Source organism: Acinonyx jubatus, chromosome B4 (assembly GCF_027475565.1).
Source record: "Acinonyx jubatus isolate Ajub_Pintada_27869175 chromosome B4, VMU_Ajub_asm_v1.0, whole genome shotgun sequence".
NCBI classification, from domain to species: Eukaryota; Metazoa; Chordata; class Mammalia; order Carnivora; family Felidae; genus Acinonyx; species Acinonyx jubatus.
This window is the reverse complement of record NC_069387.1, coordinates 41,906,477-41,929,073: the sequence shown is the minus strand read 5'-3', so window position 1 is coordinate 41,929,073 and position 22,597 is coordinate 41,906,477. Positions and strand designations below refer to the sequence as shown.

At 41.6% G+C, this 22,597-nt stretch overlaps 1 protein-coding gene across 6 annotated transcripts in view; it reads right to left on the bottom strand.

The window, feature by feature from the left end:
* Positions 1-22,597, bottom strand: part of SLC2A3 (solute carrier family 2 member 3) — an 87,796-nt gene that overhangs the window by 10,443 nt on the left and 54,756 nt on the right. For 5 of the 6 annotated variants that reach the window (XM_027074200.2, XM_027074201.2, XM_027074202.2 and 2 more), the window contains 3 exons: positions 2,902-2,994; positions 2,221-2,381; positions 81-321 (listed from right to left, as the gene is read on the bottom strand). In XM_027074200.2, the coding sequence (XP_026930001.1) occupies positions 81-321; positions 2,221-2,381; positions 2,902-2,994 (495 nt within the window). Of the gene's footprint in view, positions 1-80; positions 322-2,220; positions 2,382-2,901; positions 2,995-4,568; positions 4,777-22,597 lie in introns of those variants that run through there. The other variant, XM_015061339.3, reaches the window with a different exon arrangement.

Here is a 22,597-nt window from a genome sequence, read left to right as displayed (position 1 = left end):
AGTTGAATGCGAGCCAGAGATTCAGGACTACTTTATGTTAACTCATTTAGGGAGCCATGAAACTGACATTCAGGAAGTACCTGAGCCACGAGAATCCCGACGACGATGCCCAGCTGGTTGAGAGTGCCAAAGGCCCCCCGCAGGGCGGTAGGCGAGATCTCGCCAATGTACATGGGCACAAAACCTGTGCAGAGGCCGCAGAAGAGGCCGATAATCAATCGGCCCAGGATCAGCATTTCAACCGACTTGGCTATTTTGCAGAACCCCATAAGGCAGCCACCAGCGACAGCCAACAGGTTGACGATGAGCATCGAATTGCGCCTGAAAGGTTAAATGAAAACACAAGAGAAATTAGCAAAATAGGCCCAGTCTCTCTCCTTCTTTCCTTGTCTTTTCACCCTTCTCCAGCCTTATGTACCTTCTCTTTTTGGTCTAACTTTTCCTTTTTCTGTTATCAGAACATTTCTAGCTGGGATAACCAGGATCGGCGGTTCTTACACCTCTGTGTGCATAAAATCACCTAGAGAACTTGTTTAAGATTCTCCTAAGCCCCAGCTGTAGCCAGAATCGCAGTAACCACAAAGGCCAGTAGTTCCCAAAGTTGGCCACAGACTGACAGCATCAGCTAGAGATCTGCAACAAATTAAAATTGTCCCATCCACCCAATTTATTGCATCATTAGGGTGGAGCCCAGCAATCTGATCCCCAAGGCAGTCCAGGTGATTTCATTCAAAGAGAAGGTTTGAGAACCACCGCCCTGGGCAATTCTGCTACAGCTGGTCCAACACATTCTAGAGAAATTTTTGGACCAGTACTGATCTCTGTATGCTTCTTACGGAGTCTTGTTATAACGTAACTGCTTAGATGTCACCAACAAGTAACAAAGATAGAGTTCAGACACATGTTTTTCTATTTGTAAAAAGCAGACCGCCTTGCAGCTCGCCTTCTCTAAGGCTAGCCCTGTGGGGAGGCCGTGGACAATTAGTATTGAGAGCCAGAATAAAATAACAAATTGCCGCATTTGTGTGTTAGATGTGGGAGGCAAAGCCACTGGAACAGCTAAAGGATGACAAGGTAAGAGGTTAATACTGAAAAATTACCGCAGATGTTGGGAAGAACCAAATCTAGATTCTCCCCTCGGGAGGCCCACTGGAATTACCCAGGGGAGCTTTGAAATCCTGGGGAGATCTTAAAGGTACATCCCAAACCATCCCTCATTCTCTCTTTTGCCTTTCTTTGCATTCCTTTCCCTGGGTCCCCACCTCTCTCTAGGAGAGAGGTTCTTTCTCTCAAGAAAAGAACAATTGGAAGAAAGTCACGTGAATTGGGAGGTCCACACTAAAATTTCAGTGACTTTAGTTGACACAAGGTGCCCTCGACAATGCAAGCCAAACAATGATCAAATAAAACCGGTTGCTTTAATTTTTTAAAAAGTTGAATTCCATTTGTGTTTCCAGGACATCTCATTAGCAGACGAAATGGTTCCTTCACCAGAATACTGGAAGTATTCTGCTAAGACATTTTAATCAAGTTAGCACAGAATGAGGAGATTCGGTTTTCTTTTGGGGGAGGGGGGAATGTCAGTTCAGTTATTTGGCCATTGTCCACACGTGCCACAGACCAAGGGTTAGAAAACGTTTCCTCCCGATCCGGCTTTGTAAAATAATGCAAACATCTGCACGAGACCGCAAAGTTTTTAAGAAAAGCAAACAACTTCTGACCTTGTGAATATAAGCAGGTTTCTGGGAAATTCCACAGTGCACTTTATTAATAATCCTGAATTAGCTTATGCTGGACTGCCAAAGGCTAATCTCTTGACGGGCAACACGGCTTCAAGCAAGGGCAGTCCTATTCAGTGCCTGTTGGACTAAGCTTGCCTTGATCAGATTGGGGAATGCTCTCATTCAAATACATCCTTACCTCCTCCCCCTCCCTTTTTTTTTTTTTTTTAAGTTTTTATTTACTTAGAGAGAGGGAGAGAGAACGAGCGGGGGAAGGGCAGAGAGAGAAGGACAGAGGGTCCTCCCAAAGCAGGCACTGTGCTGACAGCAGTAGGAAGCCCAGACGTGGGGCTCAAACTCAGGAACCATGACATCTTAACCTGAGACGGACGCTTAACGGGCCACCCAGGCGCCCCATAGCCTCTCCATCCTGATTCTCAATACCTGTTCTCAATGCAACCAGCATAGCCTCCTTCTTTGCCCAGTTTCTAGTCAATACCTGCCAAAGCGGTTGACAAAGAGTCCAACGGAGAAGGAGCCAATCATACCACCGACGGAGAAGATGGCCACAGCCAAAGACCAGAGGGAAGTGAGTAACACCTCATCGCGAGGGTTGTTGTGTGTGTTATTCAAGGTGTTGTTGAGAAAGTCCTTTATGATCTGCAAATTAAAATGGTGGGTGGGCAGGAAGACTGTTACGCTTGAATGAGAGAAGGGACAAATACGGGCGATCTTCTCCTCCCTAAGAAAACAGCATTACGATTACTTTACAGGTAGAGAATCCAGTGAGTGAACAGATGGGATTGGAAGAGACCCAGAACATACTGGAGTCAATGGCGGCTCCGAAAAGAACAAGCTTGATTTGTCCTGAAAATCCCAGTAGGTAGCAGCACCGATATTCAGTGACTACCCCAGTCCTCCCAAGAACCCCCCACCTCCCCGTTTTCCCACCATCACGACAGGGTGAGAGGAGAACGGGTCCAGTCACGGGTTTACGGAGCAACTGAGTTTTTTGCTTTAATGATTCAGCTATAGACTTCCCCACCGTTATTCTGCCTCTTCAGCCTTAGCCGAGCTAGGCACCAAGTCTGACTGAAATTCTTCACTCTTGAAACCCTACTTCAAGGAATAATTTCCCTATTCCAAATTCTAACCCTTAACTCTAGTTTCCGGCACTCACCATCTCGGGAGCATTGATGACTCCCGTGTTGTAGCCAAACTGGAAAGAGCCTATCGTAGCGATGGAGATGGCAAAGATCAGCGGCGCCGTGACCTGGGGTGGGGAGGGAGAGAAGGGAAAAAAGAACAGTCCTTAAAACTCTCGATTGAGTACTAGGAGCACTTGACTATGAGCAGTATGCAAAGAACAAAAACTTAATGAAATTTAGGTAATGAATGGGGAACACAAAACAACAGGTTGTACTGAAGAACTTATCCAGAGATGTGCAGACCATTACGTAAACTTGGGAGAAGTGGCAAGATACTATGGGAAGAAAGTTAAGGGGACCTGGCTTAATTGGTTTGAAAGTATTAAAAAAAAAAAAACTGCCTCAGATAAAAGCAAGCATAGACCTGGGGCTTCCTGGAAGTGGATTATTTTGGAAACAGTGTCTCTCCTGTACCCCAGATCCCACTGAAGCCCAGAGTTGTGGTGGTGGTGTCCTCATCACTGGGCTGTTCTTATCTCTCGAGATAATGTAATCTACAGCATCTACCCACAGGTATCCAGGTCCGATTTGAAATTCTCCCTGTTTACTTGATAACGTACCGCTGCCCCCATCCAGCAGGGGGCGTGCACTAGCTCCCTTCCATCCCAACACTGGGGAGACAAGGTGGGGAGGAGGGAGTCGTCTTTCACCTTGCTGGAGTAATTCAAGTGTTATCTGAAATTTCCAGCTCGAGGGAAGCCTAATTGTTAAGCCTGAAGACATCTTCTGCAGCGCTCTCCCAGTCCTTCCTTTCCTTGAACCCCCTCTCTGTCCGATTAGACGGAGTGGCTGGCTAGGCGTTTCCGTTCTCCAAGCTGACCTTGTACCCTAGGCAACTAGGCCTAAGTACCAGAGTGCCCCCGCCCGCCCCGTACACAGCTCTTTCTGCTTAATCCTTTTCCCATCAGTAAGCACCTCTTCTTTTCTGCCTCACCTCTTCATTTACTATCCTGAGGGCCTTTTCCTCCCCGCCCCCCCCCCCCCATCTTCATCCCTTCTCTTATTTTCATTTATTTTCAAATAAGTTTACCTTGGTGATGATGCTTTTTTCTCCTTGCAAATATTGCATACACAACACAAGATGACCTATTAATGTATCGTGCACTCACAATCGCAATCACAATAAGGGCCCCGGGAATTCTATCTCCTTAGTATCCAGGAACTCCTATAGGTTATAGAGCAGATGGCTGAACACTGACCCAGGCCCCCAAACCAATCCCAGGTCTTTTCAAGGTCTAATGCTTCCAGAGGAATCTTTGCGCTCGCTCAGAGACCCACGCTTGTCATCAACACAGCCAGGCAGCCTTAACACTCAACCATCTCATCCTCGCATCCTCAGTGCATGTGATTATGTAACCAAACAAAAACACACACAAAAAAACCCCTGAGAAACACGCACAACTTCTCCCGGTGTCTCTCCCTACGACGGAAAGGTGAGCGGGACGGGGATGAATCCTTGATAGGCTCTAACATCCAGCGTAGTGGCCAAATTGTGGCACTGCAGGCTGGAGAAGCGAAAAGGCCTGAAGATGGCTAGATGACTTAGAATAAAACCCAGCACAGTCATCACCACTGAGTTCGGCCTTTCTGAGTGTGCCCCGCAGGCGCAAAAATAATTGATAATCGTATCATCTCTTACCTTATGTGTCCCCATGGCCCTAATTTAATTCTTTTCCAGTCTTCAATAAAGATCTAGGAGTGGGATCCCAGAGCCACCTCTTGCAGTCAGCAAAACCTCCAAAATGTCTTTCTGGGCAGCAAGTTTTTCTCCAGGTCCCCAGGACCGCTCCACATGTCCCCCTCAGTTTCACCGTTAGAGCTCGCCGGCTTACTTATTTATAATCTCTGCAAAGGGTGGAGCCTGCAAGGGAGACAAGCCCCCCCCGCCCCCCCCAGCCCCACCCCACACCCGCCTCTAGTGATCCCGTGACCTCTCGGAATTTTGTGACCTCAAATTCTACCCCCACCCTAGACGACAACTCCCTCCCTCCCCTTGTTTCAAAACCACATCCTTCACCCTCCCCACTCCGTTTTTTAAGCTCGTCCTCCTTCCCTCTTCTAATAGCCGCTATATAGCCTCTTAGTTTCACAGACAAAATGCTACCAGAAAAGGCTGGAGGGAGGGCAAATACACGTTAATTTTTGCTCTCGCATCTGCTGGGAATTAAATTAATCTATAAAGAGAGAATAAATGCTATTTATATAAGGCAAAGTTGACTGGGTGCTACTATCTGAGAGTTAAGGTTGCTTGAAGGAGTGTAAGCAGAAAGATGCATAATGCTATGAATTTATCAGCTGCTTTTTGATTACAGGCTAGGTCTACAATCTTGAAGGGGAAGGAAGGGCAGTTTGAGAGAAGAAACGCAAACAAGGGAAGAATTGGACCAGGTTTTGGCTCTCCTTGTCCTCGGATTAGTACAATCTCTCCCAGGAGGAAGAAAACCTGAGTATCTGGGAGCCAGACCAACTTCCCTGGGGTGCAGGAAGGAAAAAAATCAACTGCCTATGGGATAGGATCCAAACTCCTTAATACGGCATTCACCATACCACCCATTCTGAATCCTACCCATTCTACAATGTTTTGCCTCTACTCTCAGGCTTATAGCGTCTACAGATGGAACAATTACCAAATTCAGTTAAACACGTATTTGCTGCACACGCAGTACACGTCAGATGCTCTCCAAGAAGTTGGGGACTCGTCAGTATGTAGGGCAAAAAACTGCCTGGCTTTTAAGGAATTCATAGCATTTCCCTTCTTCCACTTACCATGTTTGTTAAAAAGGGACAAGCCCAATTGATTCTTACACACTGGAGAGAATGATCAATAGCCTATTAATTACGGACTGTGAATTTCTTGAAAGAAAAGAGTGAGATAAGTATCCGATTTCTAAGCCATAGGAGACAATTGACCAAGATGAGTAGGAAAAACAGATAAGAAAAATGTGAACAGAGGAAGATGGAAGGATAATAAGAGGAGAGAGAGAGAAGAGGCTCCAGGGTGAGAGTAAACAAAGAAAACAATTTAGTTCTGATTAAAGAGTTGGGGGAGAGATAGTATCGAGGCTTTGCTGGTGGTGTGTGTGTTGGGGGGTGGATAACACTGGTCAAATTCCTAATGCCCATTAATTTGTAGCCTAGCAACCCCTTCACTATGGGGGAAAAGGGTCCAGCAGTGATAGAGCAGTAAATGGACATAATGTTTCTAGTTGGTAAACCAGGGAAAGTGCATCTCTCTTTGGGGTTTTGGTTGAGGGCCTAGAATTCAAACTGATGCTACTGGACCTGAAACAAACCAGATTATGATGCCTCTCTCTTTTTTACAGTGAGGATATTTTCTAAATCCGACTGTTACCTGAGAGAACCGAGCATGAGTGAAACGTGACATCCAAGAAAACCTTCCCTGAGGTCATACCTCCCTTCCCCCCACTCACTCTGGGTCCTTCCAGGAAACACTGAGCCTAGAGGCCCCTTTAGTTACCACAGCAACTGAATTGAGCAGCCAAAGGACAAAGAATATCCTGTATGGCAGCGAGGTCCAATGGAAATAGAGTCCAAGCACTTATGTAATATAAAATTTGCCAGTAGCCACATTAAAAATTTTTAAAGAAACGAGAGGGATTAATTTAAAAATAATTATTTTATTTGACCCACTATAGCCAAAATAATATCATTTCAGTATGACGTCCATCTAACAATTATTACTAAGGTAGTTTACTTTTTTTTCCCCTAAAAAGTCTTTGAAATTCAGTGTATATTTCACATTTAGCATACATCTCCATTTTAGGCTCTAAATGTTCTATAATTAAAGCAATATGGTGTCTATCAAAACAACAAAGTTGTGTTTGATCGGAAAATATTTTAAATGAATAAAAATGAACAATTCAGCTCTTCAGGTGCATGAGCTACACGTAAATACTCAACAGCTACATGAGGCTGATGGCTGGACCTTGCAACTTAGAGTAAGAGGACCATGACGCCCTGTTTTCCTCTGGTCTTTTCTGCTTTCTTTCTTTCTTTCTTTCTTAAATTTATTCATTTAAATTCAAGTTAGTTAACATACAGTGTAGTATTGGTTTCAGGAGTAGAACCCAGTAATTCATCACTTACGTACAACACCCAGTGCTCATCCAAACAAGTGCCCTCCTCAATGTCCATCACCCATTTTCCCTACCCCCCACCCCCCACCCCCATCAGCCCTCAGTTTGTTCTCTGCATTTAAGAGTCTCTTATGGTTTTGCCTCCCTCTGCGTTTTTATGTTATTATTATTATTTTTTTTTTTTTTGGTTTTGAAAAATTACATTGCTGCTTCATCTTTTTTTTAAATTTATTTATTTTTAAATTTACATCCAAGTTAGTTAGTACATAGTGCAACAATGATTTCAGGATAGATTCCTCAATGCCCCTTACCCATTGACCCCATCCCCCCTCCCACAACCCCTCCAGCAACCCTCTGTTTGTTCTCCATATTTAAGACTCTCTTATGTTTTATCCCCCTCCTTGTTTTTATATTATTTTTGCTTTCCTTCCCTTATGTTCATCTTAAAGTCCTCATATGAGTGAAGTCATATGATATTTGTCTTTCTCTGACTAATTTTGCTTAGCGTAATACCCTCTAGTTCCATCCACGTAGTTGCAAACAGCAAGATTTCATTCTTTTTGATGGCTGAGTAATAACTCCATTGTATATATATACCACATCTTCTTCTTTTTTTTATGTTTTCATTTATTTTTGAGACAGAGAGAGACAGAGCATGAGCAGGGGAGGGGCAGAGAGAGAGAGAGAGACACACACACACAGAATCCGAAGCAGGCTCCAGGCTCTGAGCTGTCAGCACAGAGCCTGACACAGGGCTAGAACTCAACGGACTGTGAGATCATGACCTGAGCCAAAGTCAGACGCTCAACCGACTGAGCCACCCAGGCGCCCCTAATACCCTCTAGTTCTATCCATGTAGTTGCGAATGGCAAGATTTTATTCTTTTTGATTGCCGAGTAATACTCCATTGTATATATATACCACATCTATCCATTCATCCATCGATGGACACTTGGGCTCTTTCCATACTTTGGCTATTGTTGACAGTGCTGCTATAAACACGGGGGTGCCTGTGCCCCTTCGAAACAGCACACCTTAGATAAATACCTAGTAGTGTAATTGCGGGGTCATAGGGTACTTCTATTTTTACTTTTTTGAGGAACCGCCATACTGTTCTTCAGAATGGCTGCAGCAGTTTGCATTCCCATTTATCTTATTTCTTATCTTTGCTTTTATTTATTATTTGTCTCACAGTGTCACTCTTGGCTCTAAATCACTTTATCTTTCTTTCTCCTTCTCCTTAGGCTTAGCAGGATTATTCTTCAATGTTTTGCAAGGGCAAATGGCACAAATAAAAGTAAAAAGTAGGTCTGTATTACCCCCTTCATTTACTCAGAGCAGGCTCCGGCATAATTCCAGAACACAGTTTTTGCCCCAGTAATTATTTGCCTAATGGTTAATGAAATAACAAATGTAATCGTGAAGGCGCAGGATTTATGTGTCCCAAATAAACGTGTGTAAAACAGCTATGGAGAAAGATAAGACTGCAGGTTAAGTTTTGGAAATAATTTTGTAGAATATTTCCTTCTTGGGGAAAAAGGAGGGAGGGCGAAAGGGAGAGAGATGTGAAACATATTTTGTCTGGCTAACTCAGTCTGAGAAAATTACCTTAAAAAAAGTTAAGCCACAGGAACAGAGAGCATTCTACTTGTGGCAATATATGTACTTTTTTTTTTTTTAACAGGTTACAACTGGAATTCAACTGAATCTCAAGAATGTAAAAGTGTGCTGACATATTGAGACACATGCTTCTTGGGGACGAGGGACCTAATAAACTCCTGACCCGAAACCAGTCAGTGCTGGGCTTGTCCCCCAGAGTGACAGACATCCATTAGGTAATCCGCACCCTGGGCAATAGATAACAGTTGCTCAATACATCTCTGCGTTGGTATGTTTTGGGGAGATTGGTTGGTTGATTGGGCTCTTCGATGCACTTTGAGAGTAGGTCCCACTAGATCCCCAACTCTAGTTAGGAGTTACAAGCTCTGGTGATTCATTTGGTGATTAAGCTAGGGGAGGCCACCAAGGTAAATAAAACATGTATCTTGTATCATTCGATTGCTGTGGGACGTTCTTCCACCTTTACCGAAAACAAAAGAGGAAATGTGGTGGATACATGTGAAAATGGAATAGACTGGGGAGAAATGTTACTAAATTCCCACCTCATAGTTTAATGTAGGTCTGCTAAGAAGAAAGTAATGAACGAAATAATGGCCTGAAGTCTCCTAAATCCAAATACAGCTATCTGCAGACCACAAATCTCAATCCTAGCTTCTTGCTAGTCTGTGGGAGGCTGTTTGCTACTGCGATAACTCAGTGGGAAAACAAACCAAAAAATCCTGAAATCGAGAAATACGGGTTTGAAACACGTAGAGTTACAGACAGAGAAAAAAACTGCTTCTTTCACAGGCCAGTGTAAATGGCATTTCAAGGCTCACCAAATAGCTAAAGGCTAAAGATGGCCAGAGTTAATTCTACTCTTTGCTTTGTATTTGTAATTTTCCTCATAAAGAACAACTTTTGTTGCAGCATGTTATTTTCTAATCTTCCTCTACCACGTTAAGTGCAGTCAGAGTTCATTTGGAATCCAAAAGCACCAAAGAAAACACAGGGTAAAGAAAGAAACAATTTGAGAAATGTTGATTTTCTTGTCTAAACTGGGTTGCAACCATTCATCACTCTAGCTGATCCTGAAGCACCTAATCCCAGCTCTCAGACCCTTACCACTCTCCCCTCCTCAGATTTCCTTTAAAAATCACTCCATCCCACACCAGTGCTGAGATGAATTACACTAAATCGAAATCTTAATCGGATCATTCTCCTACTCAAATATCTTCAATGCTTATTGAATAAAGTCTAGATCAGTGCTGTCCAAGAGAAACATGTGAGCCACATATGAAATTTAAAAATTTCCAGTAGTCACGTTTAAAAAAAGTGAAAAGAAATGAGTTAATTTCAATACTATATTTTATTTAACCTAATATATACATATGCCAAATATTACCATTGCAACCTGTAATTAATATAAAAGTTATTAATGAGGTACTTTCTCTTTTTTTGGTACTAGATCTTTGTTTATTTTTTTATCTTTTAATTTATTTATTTTTGTGAGAGAGAGGGAGAGAGAGAGAGAGACAGAGCGTGAGCTGGGGAGGGCAGAGACAGAGGGAGATACAGAATCGGAAGTAGGTTCCAGGCCCTGAGCTGTCAGCACAGAGCCAGACGTGGGGCTTGAACCCACGAGCCTTCGAGCTGTGAGATCATGACCTGAGCCAAAGTCGGCCGCCTAACTGACTGAGCCACCCAGGCGCCCCTGGTACTAGATCTTTAAAATGCAATCTGTATTTTGCATTTACAGCATATCTTAATTGGGACACTAAATTTTCAACGACTGAGGCGAAATGATGAAGTTGCATTTAACAAAAACATTTTGTAGTACTTCTAATATTTTTACACTGCTTCGCTTTTTAAAAATTGCTTCTTTCTTTCTTTCTTTCTTTCTTTCTTTCTTTCTTTTCTTTCTCTCCCTTCCTTCCTGCCTCCCTTCCTTCCTTCCTTCCTTTCTTTCCTTTCTTAATGTAATCTCTATGCCCAACATCGGACTTGAAATCAACACCCCAAGATCACGATTTGCATGCTTTACTGACTGAGCCAGCCAGGTGCCCCAACACTTCTTCAGATTTTAAATACAAACTTAAATGAATTAAAATGGGATGAAATTAATAATTAAACTCCTCAGTCACACTAGCCGCACGGTATGTATATCACCTCCTTGCCCAGGCCAACCTGAACCAACTGTCAGGGTTTGAACAGGCCCCGTGTACCTTTTCATCGGTATGCTTTATTATATCCTTTATAATAAACTGATAAATGTGACTAAATGTTTCTTTGAGGTCTGTGAGCTGCTCTAGCAAATTAATCAAATCCAAGGAGGGGGCTGTTGGAACCTCTAATCTACGGCAGTTGACGACCTGGGTTTGCCACTGGTGTCTGAAGCGGAGGGAGAGGGAGGCTGAGCCTTTAATCTGTGACATCTGCTGCTATCTCGGCTGGATTGTATCAGAGCTAAGTTGAATTGGGAAGGGCATTCTGTTATCCTCAGCTGAGAATTGAGGAGTTGCTTGGTGGTGTGAAAATACACACATCAAAGGCTGCCGTAACTATTCACCACAGACTGGATGGCTTGAGCAACAGAAATTTATTTTTACACTTCTGGAGGCTGGGTGTCCAACGTCAAGGGACGTTTCTCCTGTGGACTCTCTCCTCGACTTGTAGATGGCCCTTTTCTCTGTGTGTATACATTCCTGGTGGCTCCTGAATGCCCACATTTCCTGTTCTTATAAGGACATCAGTAGGATTAGATTAGGCCTGACCCTAAAGGCCTCATTTTAACTTCCTCACTTCTTTCAAGGCCCTGTCTCCTAATACGATCACACTCTGAGGTACTGGGGGTTCGGACTTCCGTATGAATTTTGGGGGAACACAATTCGGCCCATAATACTATGTTATCGGAGACTCAGTCTTCTGTACTCTTTCATCTTGAATATCCTTCCCAACTGGCTAACTAGTGGCCATGCATACAATAACCAGTATCTCTTCCCCCTTGTGAAACCTTCACAGACAAACCAAAGAAGATAAGGTTTCCTTCGGTCACAATCTATCTCAAACATACCTATATTATAGTACTTACTAAAATCCCATAGCAATTAGTTGTTTACATTTACCCTTCTAATTTGTGAGCACTCTGAGGGCAGAGATTTTATTTACCTTTATGTCCACAATGCCTATCAAATAGGTGAACAAAAAATGTTTTTTATTTTTTTAGTATTTTTTTCTGTTTGTTTTTAGTTTTGAGAGAGAGAGAGAGAGAGAGAGACAGAACACAAGTGGGGGAGGGGCAGACAGAGAGGGAGACACAGAATCCGAAGCAGGCTCCAGGCTCTGAGCTGTCAGCACAGAGTCCAATGTGGGGCCTGAACTCCCAAACCGTGAGATCATGACCTGAGCTGAAGTCAGATGCTTAGCGGACAAAACCACTCAGGCGCCCTTATTTATTCCTAAGTAATCTCTATGCTCAATGTGGGGCTCAAACTCACAACCCTGAGATCAATAGTTGTATGCTCCACCGGACGCAGCCAGGCAGGTACCGCCTTAATTAGTAAATTCTACAACATGATTATAGAAGCGCTTTGTTAATAAAGGTAGTGATTCATAGATGTCTCAAAAAACTATCCCTAGAAAAGAAACTTCTTTTAGGGATATACATGGATGTGGCTTGATTAACTTGATTAAGGTAATATTTCCCAAGAATCATTCCTTAATGTATTCAAAGTTCACAAGTATGCTAGCATTCCTGAAGCTTTATTTTTTATTGGTAAAGCATAAAGCCAATTAAAGAAACGTACAATCAGTCTTGTGTCTGTTTCACTGGCACCACCCATCTCTGAAGCTCCATCTAATCAGCCAACCAAACCCTCTGACATTAAAACAAAACAAAATAAAACAAAAACACCTGTAGTAATAGCCTAGGCTATTACCACTTAATTTGTAAGCACATACTTTTGAGGACTTGTTATCCATACTCTTTAATGCTATCGGCTACACTCCTAAGTAAGTGTCTTGAAATGTGTGTTTTTGGTAAATATCTGTTAGGACTTCTAATTTTGTGTTTAAGTCTGTCGCCAGTTTCAAAGTGGACACTTTCTAAATGTATTTAGCATAGACAAATCTATTATCATCCCATATTATTGTGTATATTACTTTAAAAACGCTTTGCTATTATTGGTTTACAAATTTATCTCCCCAAATACATTGTGAGCTTCCTGAAAACCGTGGGTACACCTTATTTGGCTCAATATTCTGATTATCTGATACATTGTAAATGATAAATAAACGTTTGTTGAGAGAACTGCATAAATGAGTGCTGATCAGGCAGTAATTGCTAAGGATTCAAATAGAACCGAACAGTTTCTTGGTTTTGTTTTTTGTTTGTTTGTTTGTTTTTAAGATTTTATTTTGGGGGCACCTGGGTGGCTCAGTTGGTTAAGCAGTGGGCTCTTGATTTCCCCTCAGGTCGTGATCTCACAGTCATGAAAGTGAGCCCTGCATCAGGCTCTACACTCTGTTTAGGATTCTCTCTCCCTCCCTCTCTCTCTCTGCCCCTTCCTCGCTAGTGTGTGAGAGTGTTCTCTCTCTCAAATGAACAGATAAACAAAAAGAAAGAAAGAAAGAAAGAAAGAAAGAAAGAAAGAAAGAGAAAGAAAGAAAGAAAGAAAGAAAGAAAGAAAGAAAGAAAGAAAAAGTAATCTTTACACCCAATGTGGGGCTTGAATTCACAACCTTGAGATCAAGAGTCATATGCTCCATCAACAGAGCCAGCCAGGTGTCCCTGAACATAGTTTTAATTGTATTTATATCTTGGCCGTCTCTAAAAAGAATGTGTTAACAAACAAAAGAATAGTGGTCTGTATTTCGAAAACAAAAATACTCATTTGATGGTTAAAATTTCATATCATCTACCATTAAGATGACTAATTCCCTTTTAACTCATTCTGTAAGTACAGCATTACCCTTATACCAAAACCAGACAAAGACATTACAAAAAAGACAACTATAGACCAACATCTCTCACAAATATAGATACAAAAATGCTTAAGGATATATTAGTAAATTTAATACAAACATTAATAAAAAGAATTTTTATCTATCATGACCAATTAGGATTTATTACAGATATGCAAGGAGTGTTAATAATAATTATATTTTTATAATAATAATAATTAGTTGAAAATCAATTAATTTAATCCATCATACCAACAGGTTAGAAATGAAAACTCCCATGGTCATGTCAATAAATGCAAAAAAAATCATTTGACTAAATCCAACAGTTTTTCATGATTTAAAAACTTTCAGTAAACTAGGAATACAGAAGAACTTCTTTAACTTGATAAAGAATGTCTACCAAAAAACCCACGACTAACAACATACTGAAATGTCGAAAAACCCAAAGCTTTCCCACTAAGATCAGAAACAAGGTAGAAATGTTCCCTCTCACTACTCCTTTGCAATATTAGCTAGAAATACTAGCTAATATAACAAGACAAGAAAAGAAAGGAAAGACCTAAAATTCTGTTTGAACATGACAGGACTGTCTATAAAGAATAAAATACTGGGCTGCCTGGGTGGCTCAGTTGGTTAAGTGTTCGACTTCGGCTCAAGTCATGATCTCGTGGTTCACTAGTTTGAGCCCCGCGTCGGGCTCTGTGCTGACAGCTCAGAGCCTGGAGCCTGCTTCAGATTCTGTGTCTCCCTCTCTCTCTGCCTTTCCCCTACTTGTACTCTGTGTCTCTCTCTCAAAAATAAAAAAATAAAAAAAATGAAAAAACATTAAAAAAAAAGAACTTAATAAAACAAACAAACACAAAGAATGAAATCCTGAGATGCCTGGATAGCTCAGTTGGTTAAGCGTTTGACTCTTGACTTTGGCTCAGGTCATGATCTCACAGGTTCATGAGATGGAGTCACACACTGGGCTCTGAGCTGACAGCTCGGAGTCTGCTTGGGATTTTCTTTCTCCCTCTCTTTCTGCCCCTCTCCCACTCTTTCTCTTTCACTCTCTCAATAAGTAAATAGATAGATAGATAGATAGATAGATATAGATAAACGAACAAATAAATAAACTTGAAACAAAACCAAAAACTTTAGAATCAGTTTTTTGATTTCCATAAAATAACTTACCGGGACGCTGAATGGGATTGCACTGGATCCATAGTTCAAGTTAGGAAGAAGACCTGACATCTTGAAAATGTTGAGTCAGCTGAGCCACCCAGACACCCCATGATTCTCAATTTTATATGATGCGGCCTAAGACCCAGAATAGCCAAAACGATATTGAAGGAGAACAAAGTTGTGTAACCGATGTTACCTACTTGACTTCAAGACTTACTATAAAGCCACAGTAATCAAGACATTGTGGTATTGGTGAAAACAGTAGACAAACAGATCAATGGAACAAAATAGGGAGCCCAGAAAGACCCACATGAATACAGCTGACTGATTTTTTACAAAGAAACAAAGGCAACATAGTGGAGCAGAGATAGTCTCCTTCTCAACACATCGTACTAGAACAAAGGTACATCGACAGGCAAAAAAAAAAAAAACCCACAACAATCTAGTAACAGACAGATCTTACACTTTTCGCAAAATTAACTCAAAATGGATCACAAATCTAAATGTAAAACACAAAGTTAATAAACTCCCAGAAGATAACATGGGGAAAAAAACCTAGATGACCTTGGCTATGGCAATGACTTTTTAGACACAACACCAAAGGCACAATTCATGGAAACAATATTTAGTAAGTTGGACTGTGTTAAAATGGAAACTTCTGCTCTGCAAAAGACACTTTTTCAAAATGGTTATTTATTTATTTTTGAGAGAGTGAGTGTGAGTAGGCCAAGGGCAGAGAGAGAGGGAGACAGAGAATCCCAAGCAGGCTCCATGCTGTCAGGCGCAGAGCCTTACATGGGGCTCAAACTCATGAATCAACCATGAGATCATGATCAGAGCCAAAACCAAGAGCTGGACGCTTAACTGACTGAGTCACCCAGGGGCCGCAGACACTTTCAAGAAAATAAGAAGACAAACCACACACTGGAAGAAAATATTTGCAAAAGACACATCTGATAAAGGACCAATATCCAAAATATGCAAAGAACAGTTAAAATTCGACAACAACAACAAAAAAACCTGATTAAAAAATAGGCCAAAGACCTCAGCAGAAAGAAGATATACAGATGGCAAATAAGCATATGAAAAGATGCTGCACATTATATGTCATAAGAGAAATGCAAAATAAAACAACGAGATACCAGTACCACCTATTAGAAGGGCCAAAATCTGGAACACTGACAATACCAAATGCTGACGAGAATGTGGTGCAACCAGAAATCTCATACATTGCTGCTGCGATTGCAAAATGGTACAGCCACTTGGGAAGACGGGTGGTTTCTTACAAAACTAAACATACATCTACCATACAATCCGGCGATCCTGCTCCTTGGTATTTACTCAGAGGAGTTGAAAATTTATGTCCACACAAAAACATGCATATGCATGTTTACAGAAGGTTTATTCATAATTGCCCAAACTTGGAAGTAACCAAGATATCCTTGAATAGGTGAATGTATAAACAAACTGTGGTACATGCAAACAATGGAATATTATTCAGTACTAAAAAGAAATGAGCTCTTGAGCTATGGAAAGACATGGAAGTCTCTTAAATGCATATTACTAAGTGAAAGAAATCTACTCCAATTTTAAAAACAGTGGCTGTGCCCATTTCATTTCCGTGTCTCTTCCTCCAACATCATTTCCATCACCCTCTCCACACTTGGTACGACACATTATTTAGAGGAGACACTAGATAAGTATTCGGGGGGATTAAATAGTTTCGTTTTGGAGACTGTGCTCTGTGGGAGTGAATGTATTGACTGGCCATGAACTCTTCATTCCACTGGTAAACCAGAATGCCACTTAAAATTTTATAATCTGTTTCTTTGCAATTTCACTAGCACAACTTGCCCTTTAAGCCCTGCCTAATCAGTCAACTAGGCTTGTTCCTTGTCGCCTCTTTAATGAAATCAAATGATTAATTTCAATTGAACAATCATTTGGTAAGAATGTCTCATGAAAAGAACAGTGAACACCATACCCCTAAATTTCTTTGAATATATACCCTTTTTTGGTGCTCATGTTCTTAAAAACTTCATTTCATGCTTTTAAGTCTCCTTGTCAATACCAAGTAGTTATTTTTTTGATCAAGTATTTTTTTTAATACTTAGCAGAGATTAAAGTGATTTTACCATGCCATAACATCATGTATATTATACTTATTGTTAATAATCAATAATAATATTGTCAGGGGGCACCTGGGTGGCTCAGCCGGGTAAGTGTCCAACTCTTGATTTCAGCTCAGGTCATGATCTCACGGTTTGTGAGATCGAGCCCTGTGTCAGGCTCTGCACTGACAGTGATGGAGCCTGCTTGGGATTCTCTGTCTCTGTCTCTCTGTCCCCTGATCATACACATTCTCACTCTCTCTCTCAAAATGAAGAAATAAACATAACAAATAATATTGTCAGAATATTCTTGACACAATATCTAGACAGATAAGTAGGTCATCATAGTAGACAAAGGAAGATCTGAAGAAAAAGGAAGAACCAGGTTACTGGTTCAGGAAGGAAAGGAAGTGAGTGTCTATGTCACAATTCAAACTAAAACATACCACTGCCTTATACAATAGCTGCCCACAAGCAGCCCCATACTAATCCCTCCCATATGCCAACCTAATTCTGAAAGATAAGCAGCATGCAAAAAAAAAATATCGGGGTTTAGATCTATAGACCCTCTCTAGTGTTTTCTTAATTGGTCTTTCGGGGTTAGAGAGCAAGTGACACTCTCTCCTTGCAGAGCATCTCAGTGCTTCCCTGAAATGATCACTTACCACTAAAGCAGAAGTTCCTTCTCTGACACCTCCCTTCACTGATTACAGCTGCCTTGAGTGGGGCATAAATATCCTCCTCACTCATTAAACACCCTTTTTATTTATTTATTTATTATTTTAAAAAATAATGTTTATTTTTGAGAGAGACAGAGAGAGAATGCAAGTGGGTTAGGGGCAGAGAGAGAGGGAGACACAGAATCCGAAGCAGGCTCCAGGCTCTGGGCTGTCAGCACAGAGCCCGACGCGGGGCTCGAACTCACGAGCTGTGAGATCATGACTTAAGCCGAAGTCGGACGCTCAACCGACTGAGCCACCCAGGTGCCCCTTAAACACCCCTTTTAACACCTAGCAGAGACTTGGCATTATTATGTTATCCACTGTCCTTATTATCAACACTAGGAAGAATAGGTAGGAGAGACAGAATAATCACAGCTTACTATAATTGACCAAGCAGAGGATTGGGGGTCAGAAGAGCAGAATCTGAGTCCCAGCTCTGAAACATGAACTAGAGTTTAGACATTTGAACAGGTCACATAACTTCTCTGTCTCCGCTTCAGTATTTTAGTTGAAGGCCATAATACTCAGCTCATGGGATTATTGAGAGAAATGAGATAATGTGAAAGGAAAGAAAGAAAGAAAGAAAGAAAGAAAGAAAGAAAGAAAGAAAGAAAGAAAGAGTGGGAGGGGGGAGGGAGAGAGAGAAAGAAAGAAAGAAAGAGAAAAGAAAAGAAAAGAAAAAAGAAAATAAAAAAAACCCTCAAACTCTAAAGCTCTGGCAAATATATACATTCATTCATTCAGTCAGTCAATCATTTATGCAGTTTCCCTCAACTGTTCTTTGCCAACTACACGCTAGGCACAGTTCTAGGTGCAGGTAATACAAATGTCACTAAGACAAGTCCCCACCCTCAAAGTCCATACCCTAACCTTAAATTTCAATATGGAAGGCATATGTGATGGTTAATTTTTTAAAACGATTTTATTTATATATTTATTTTAGTGTATTTATTTTTGAGACAGAGCATGCACACGTACACGCATGGGTTGGGGAGAAGCAGAGAGAGAGAGGGAGAGAGAGAGAATCCCAAGCGGGCTCCACACTGATGGTGTGCCCCTTTAAGATTTTATTTTTAACTAATCTCTACACCCAACATGGGGCTCGAACTTACAACCCTGAGATCAAGAGCTGCATGCTCGAGGCGCCTGGGTGGCTCAGTTGGTTAAGCATCCAGCCCTTGATCTTGGCTTAGTTCATGATCTCACAGTTCATGAGTTCAAGCCCCACGTGGGACTCTGCACTGTCAGTGCTTGGGAATCTCTCTCTCCCTCTCTTCCCTCTCTCTCTGCCCCTTCTGCAAAAAAAAAAAAAAAAAAAAAAGAGTCGCATGCTCTACTGACTGAACCACCCAGGTACCCCTGTGATGGTTAATTTTATATGTCAACTTGCCTGGGCCACAGTGCCTAGAAATTTGGTCAAATATTATTCTAGATGTTTCTCTGGGGGAGTTTTCAAGTGAGATTTACATTTAAATTGGGGGACTTTGAATGAAGCAGATTGCCCTCCATAATGTTGGTGGACTTCATCCAATCAGTTGAAGGCTTGAAGAGAACAAAGACTAATATCCCCTGCTCCGCCTCCAAGCAAGAATGAATTCTGCAGGCGATGGCCTTTAGAGAGTCTCCAACCTGCCAGCCCACCCTGCTTGGACTTGCCAGCCTCCATAAGTAAATTCCTTAACACAAAAATCTTTTTCTATATATACACATCCTATTGGTTCTGTTTCTCTGCAGGGCACTGACAAATTTTGTTACCAAGAAATCGAATGCTGCTATAGCAGATACCTAAAAACCTAGAAGTGGCTTTGGAGCTGAGTAATGGGTAGAGGCTGGAAGCATTTGGAGGTACATACTAGTAAAAGCCGAGATTGTCTTGAAGAAATTATTGCTAGGAATATGAATGGGAAAGGTGATTCTGGTGAGGTCTCAGACGAAAATGAGGAACATGTTATCGGAAACTGGAAGAAAGTTGGTCCTTGTTGTGAAGTGGCAAAGAACTTGGAGGAATTGTGTTCTAGTGTTTTGTGGAAAGGAGAACTTGTTTGTAATGAAATAGGATATCTAGTTGAGGAGATTTCTAAGTACCGTGTAAAAAGTATGACTTGGTTTCTCGTTGCTGCCGATAGTAACACAGGAGAAGAGAGAGATACATTGAAAGAGGAACCGTCAAGCAAAAAGGAACCAGAAGATGAAGATTTGGAAAATTCTTAGCTTATCCATATTACAGAACAAGAATGCTTGCTCTGGAGAGGACACCAAGGGTATGGCTGAAAGTTCACTTGATACAGAGATCATGAGCACAACGCATGGCTTTAATCTGCCACCTTAGCAGAATCTAGGAATGGAAATGGTGTTATGTCAGTAGACACACGGCCGGCTTGGACTATGGGCACAGAGAGAAGATAAAATGAAGGAAGGTGAAGCCTGCTACGATTCTACAGGACGGGAACAGAACTATCATCATGTGCTGTCTTTCAATAAGAGGTAAGAATGACACTGAAGTTGATTCAGAGATCAGCAGGTTGCCTCTCCTACCACAGGCCAGAGCACAAGGGCCCTCAAGGAAAGGCTGTCACCTCAGGGGGCCCCCGAGGGCAGAGTACTCAGCCAAGGAGGGTTATCTTGAGACTTAAATCCAATGAAACAGATTTCTTGGCTAGGACACCAAAAGCACAGGCAACAAAAGTAAAAAAAAAAAAGGCAAATGTGTCTCCATCAACCTTAAAAACCTTTGTTCATCAAAGGATACAATGAACAAGGTGAAAAGGCAACCTATGGAACCAAAGAAAATTTTGCAAATCATATATCAGATAAGGGGTTAATATTCAGAATACATGAACAGCTTAACAACAAAATAATTCAAATAACCTGATCAAAAATGGGCAAAGGATTTGAACAGGCATTTTTCCAAACATGATATACCGGTGACCAACAGGCACGTGAAAAGATGCTCAACATCGATAATCATCAGAGAAATGCAAATCAAGACAACAATGAGAAATCTCTTCATGCCCATTACAATGGCCATTATCAAAAACAACAACGACAGAAAATAACAAGTGTTGGTGAGGGTATGAAGAAACTGATACTCTTGGGCACTGTTGGTTGAATTGTAGAGTAGTACCATTGTCATGGAGAACAGCATAGTGGTTCCTCAAAAAAATTAAAAATAGAACTACCCTATGATCCAGCAAGCTCCCTTCTAGGTATATGTCCAAAAGAATGGAAAGCAAAGTCTTAAACAGAAATATCTGCACATTCATGTAGCACACCCAGGACTATTCACTATCGCCAAAGGTGGAAGCAATCCAAGTGTCCACCAAGAGATGAACAGATAAATATCCAAGGAATATATATATATCCAAGGGAATATTATTCATCCTCAAAAAGGAAGGAAATCCTGTCACATCTTACAACATGAATTGACCTTGAGGCCATAATGCTAAGTGAAATAAACCAGTCATAAAAAGATAAACACTGTAGGATTCTACTTACAGGAGGTATCTAAAGTAATCACAGTCAGGGGCGCCTGGGTGCCTCAGTTGGTTGAGTGTCCATCTGACTCTTGATTTCGGCTCAGGTCATGATCCCAGGGTTGTGGGATTGGGTCCCGTGTTGGGCTCTGCGCTGACCGTGCTGAGCTTGCTTGGGATTCTCTCTCTCCCTCTCTCTCTGCCCCTCCCCCGACTCTCTCTCTCTAAATAAATAAACATTAAAAAAAATAAAAACCTTAACAATCTCTTTAAAGGCCCTGTCTCCAACTACAGTTACATTCTAAGGTATTAGAGGCTGAGCATTGAGCCCAACTGAGATTCTCTCTCACTCTGTGTCTCTGCCCCTTTCCCCCAATCGCGCGCGCTCTCTCTCTCTCTCTCTCTCTCTAAAATAATAAACAAATAAATAAACAAAGTAGTCACACTCATGGAAACAGACAGTAGAATGGTTACCTGCAGCTGGAGGGAAAGAGAAAAGGGGAGTTGTCCTTTAATGAGTATAAAGTGTTTGCAAGATGAAAAGTTCTGGATATCTGTTTCGTAACAATGTGAATACACTTAACACGTCTGATGTACACTTATGGATGGTTAAGATGGTAAAAAACCTTTTTAATGTTTATTTTTGAGAGAGAGAGCACATGTGCATGTGCAAGCGTGAGCAGGAGAGGGGCAAAAAGAGGGGAAAAGAGGATCTGAAGCAGGCTTCAGAGAGCCCGATGCGGCCTCGAACTCACGAACTGTGAGATCATGACCTGAGCCAAAGTCAGATGCTTAACCAACTGAGCCATCCAGGTGCTCTAAGATGGTAAATTTTATGTTATGTGCTTTTAACTGCAATAAGGAAGGAAGGAAGGAAGGAAGGAAGGAAGGAAGGAAGGAAGGAAGGAAGGAAGGAAGGAAGAAGGAAGGAAGGAAGGAAGGAAGGAAGGAAGGAAGGAAGGAAGGAAGGAAAGAAAGAACTAATGGAGTTTACCTTGCTAGATTTTAGATTTGTTTGGTAACTCGTCAGCCCTTTTTTCTTTCCAGTTTCTCCCTTTTGGAAACAGAGTGTCCGTCTCACGCCTGTCCCACTACTGTATTTTGGAGGCACGTAACTTGTTTGCTTTCACAGGTTCATAGCTGGAGAGAAATGTTCCCTTAGGATGAATCATACCTCCAGTCTCACCCATATCTGATCCAGATGATACTCAGGTGACACTCTGGATGTAGACCAGATGCTAGAATGGGATAAGAAAGACTTTTGAGGCTCCTGGGATGGAAATGAATGTATTTTGCATGTGAGAAGGACATAAATCTGGGGGTGGGGCAGAGGGTGGGTGTTATGGATTGAACTGTGCCTTCCTAAAATGTGTATGTTGAAGCCCTAACCTATAATACCTTAGAGTGTAAGTATAGCTGGAGACAGGACCTTTAAAGAGGTTATTAATTATTTTTAATGTTTATTTATTTTGAGAAAGAGAGGGAGAGAGAGAGAGAGAGTGGGGGAGGGGCAGAAAGGGAGAGAGAGGATCCCAAG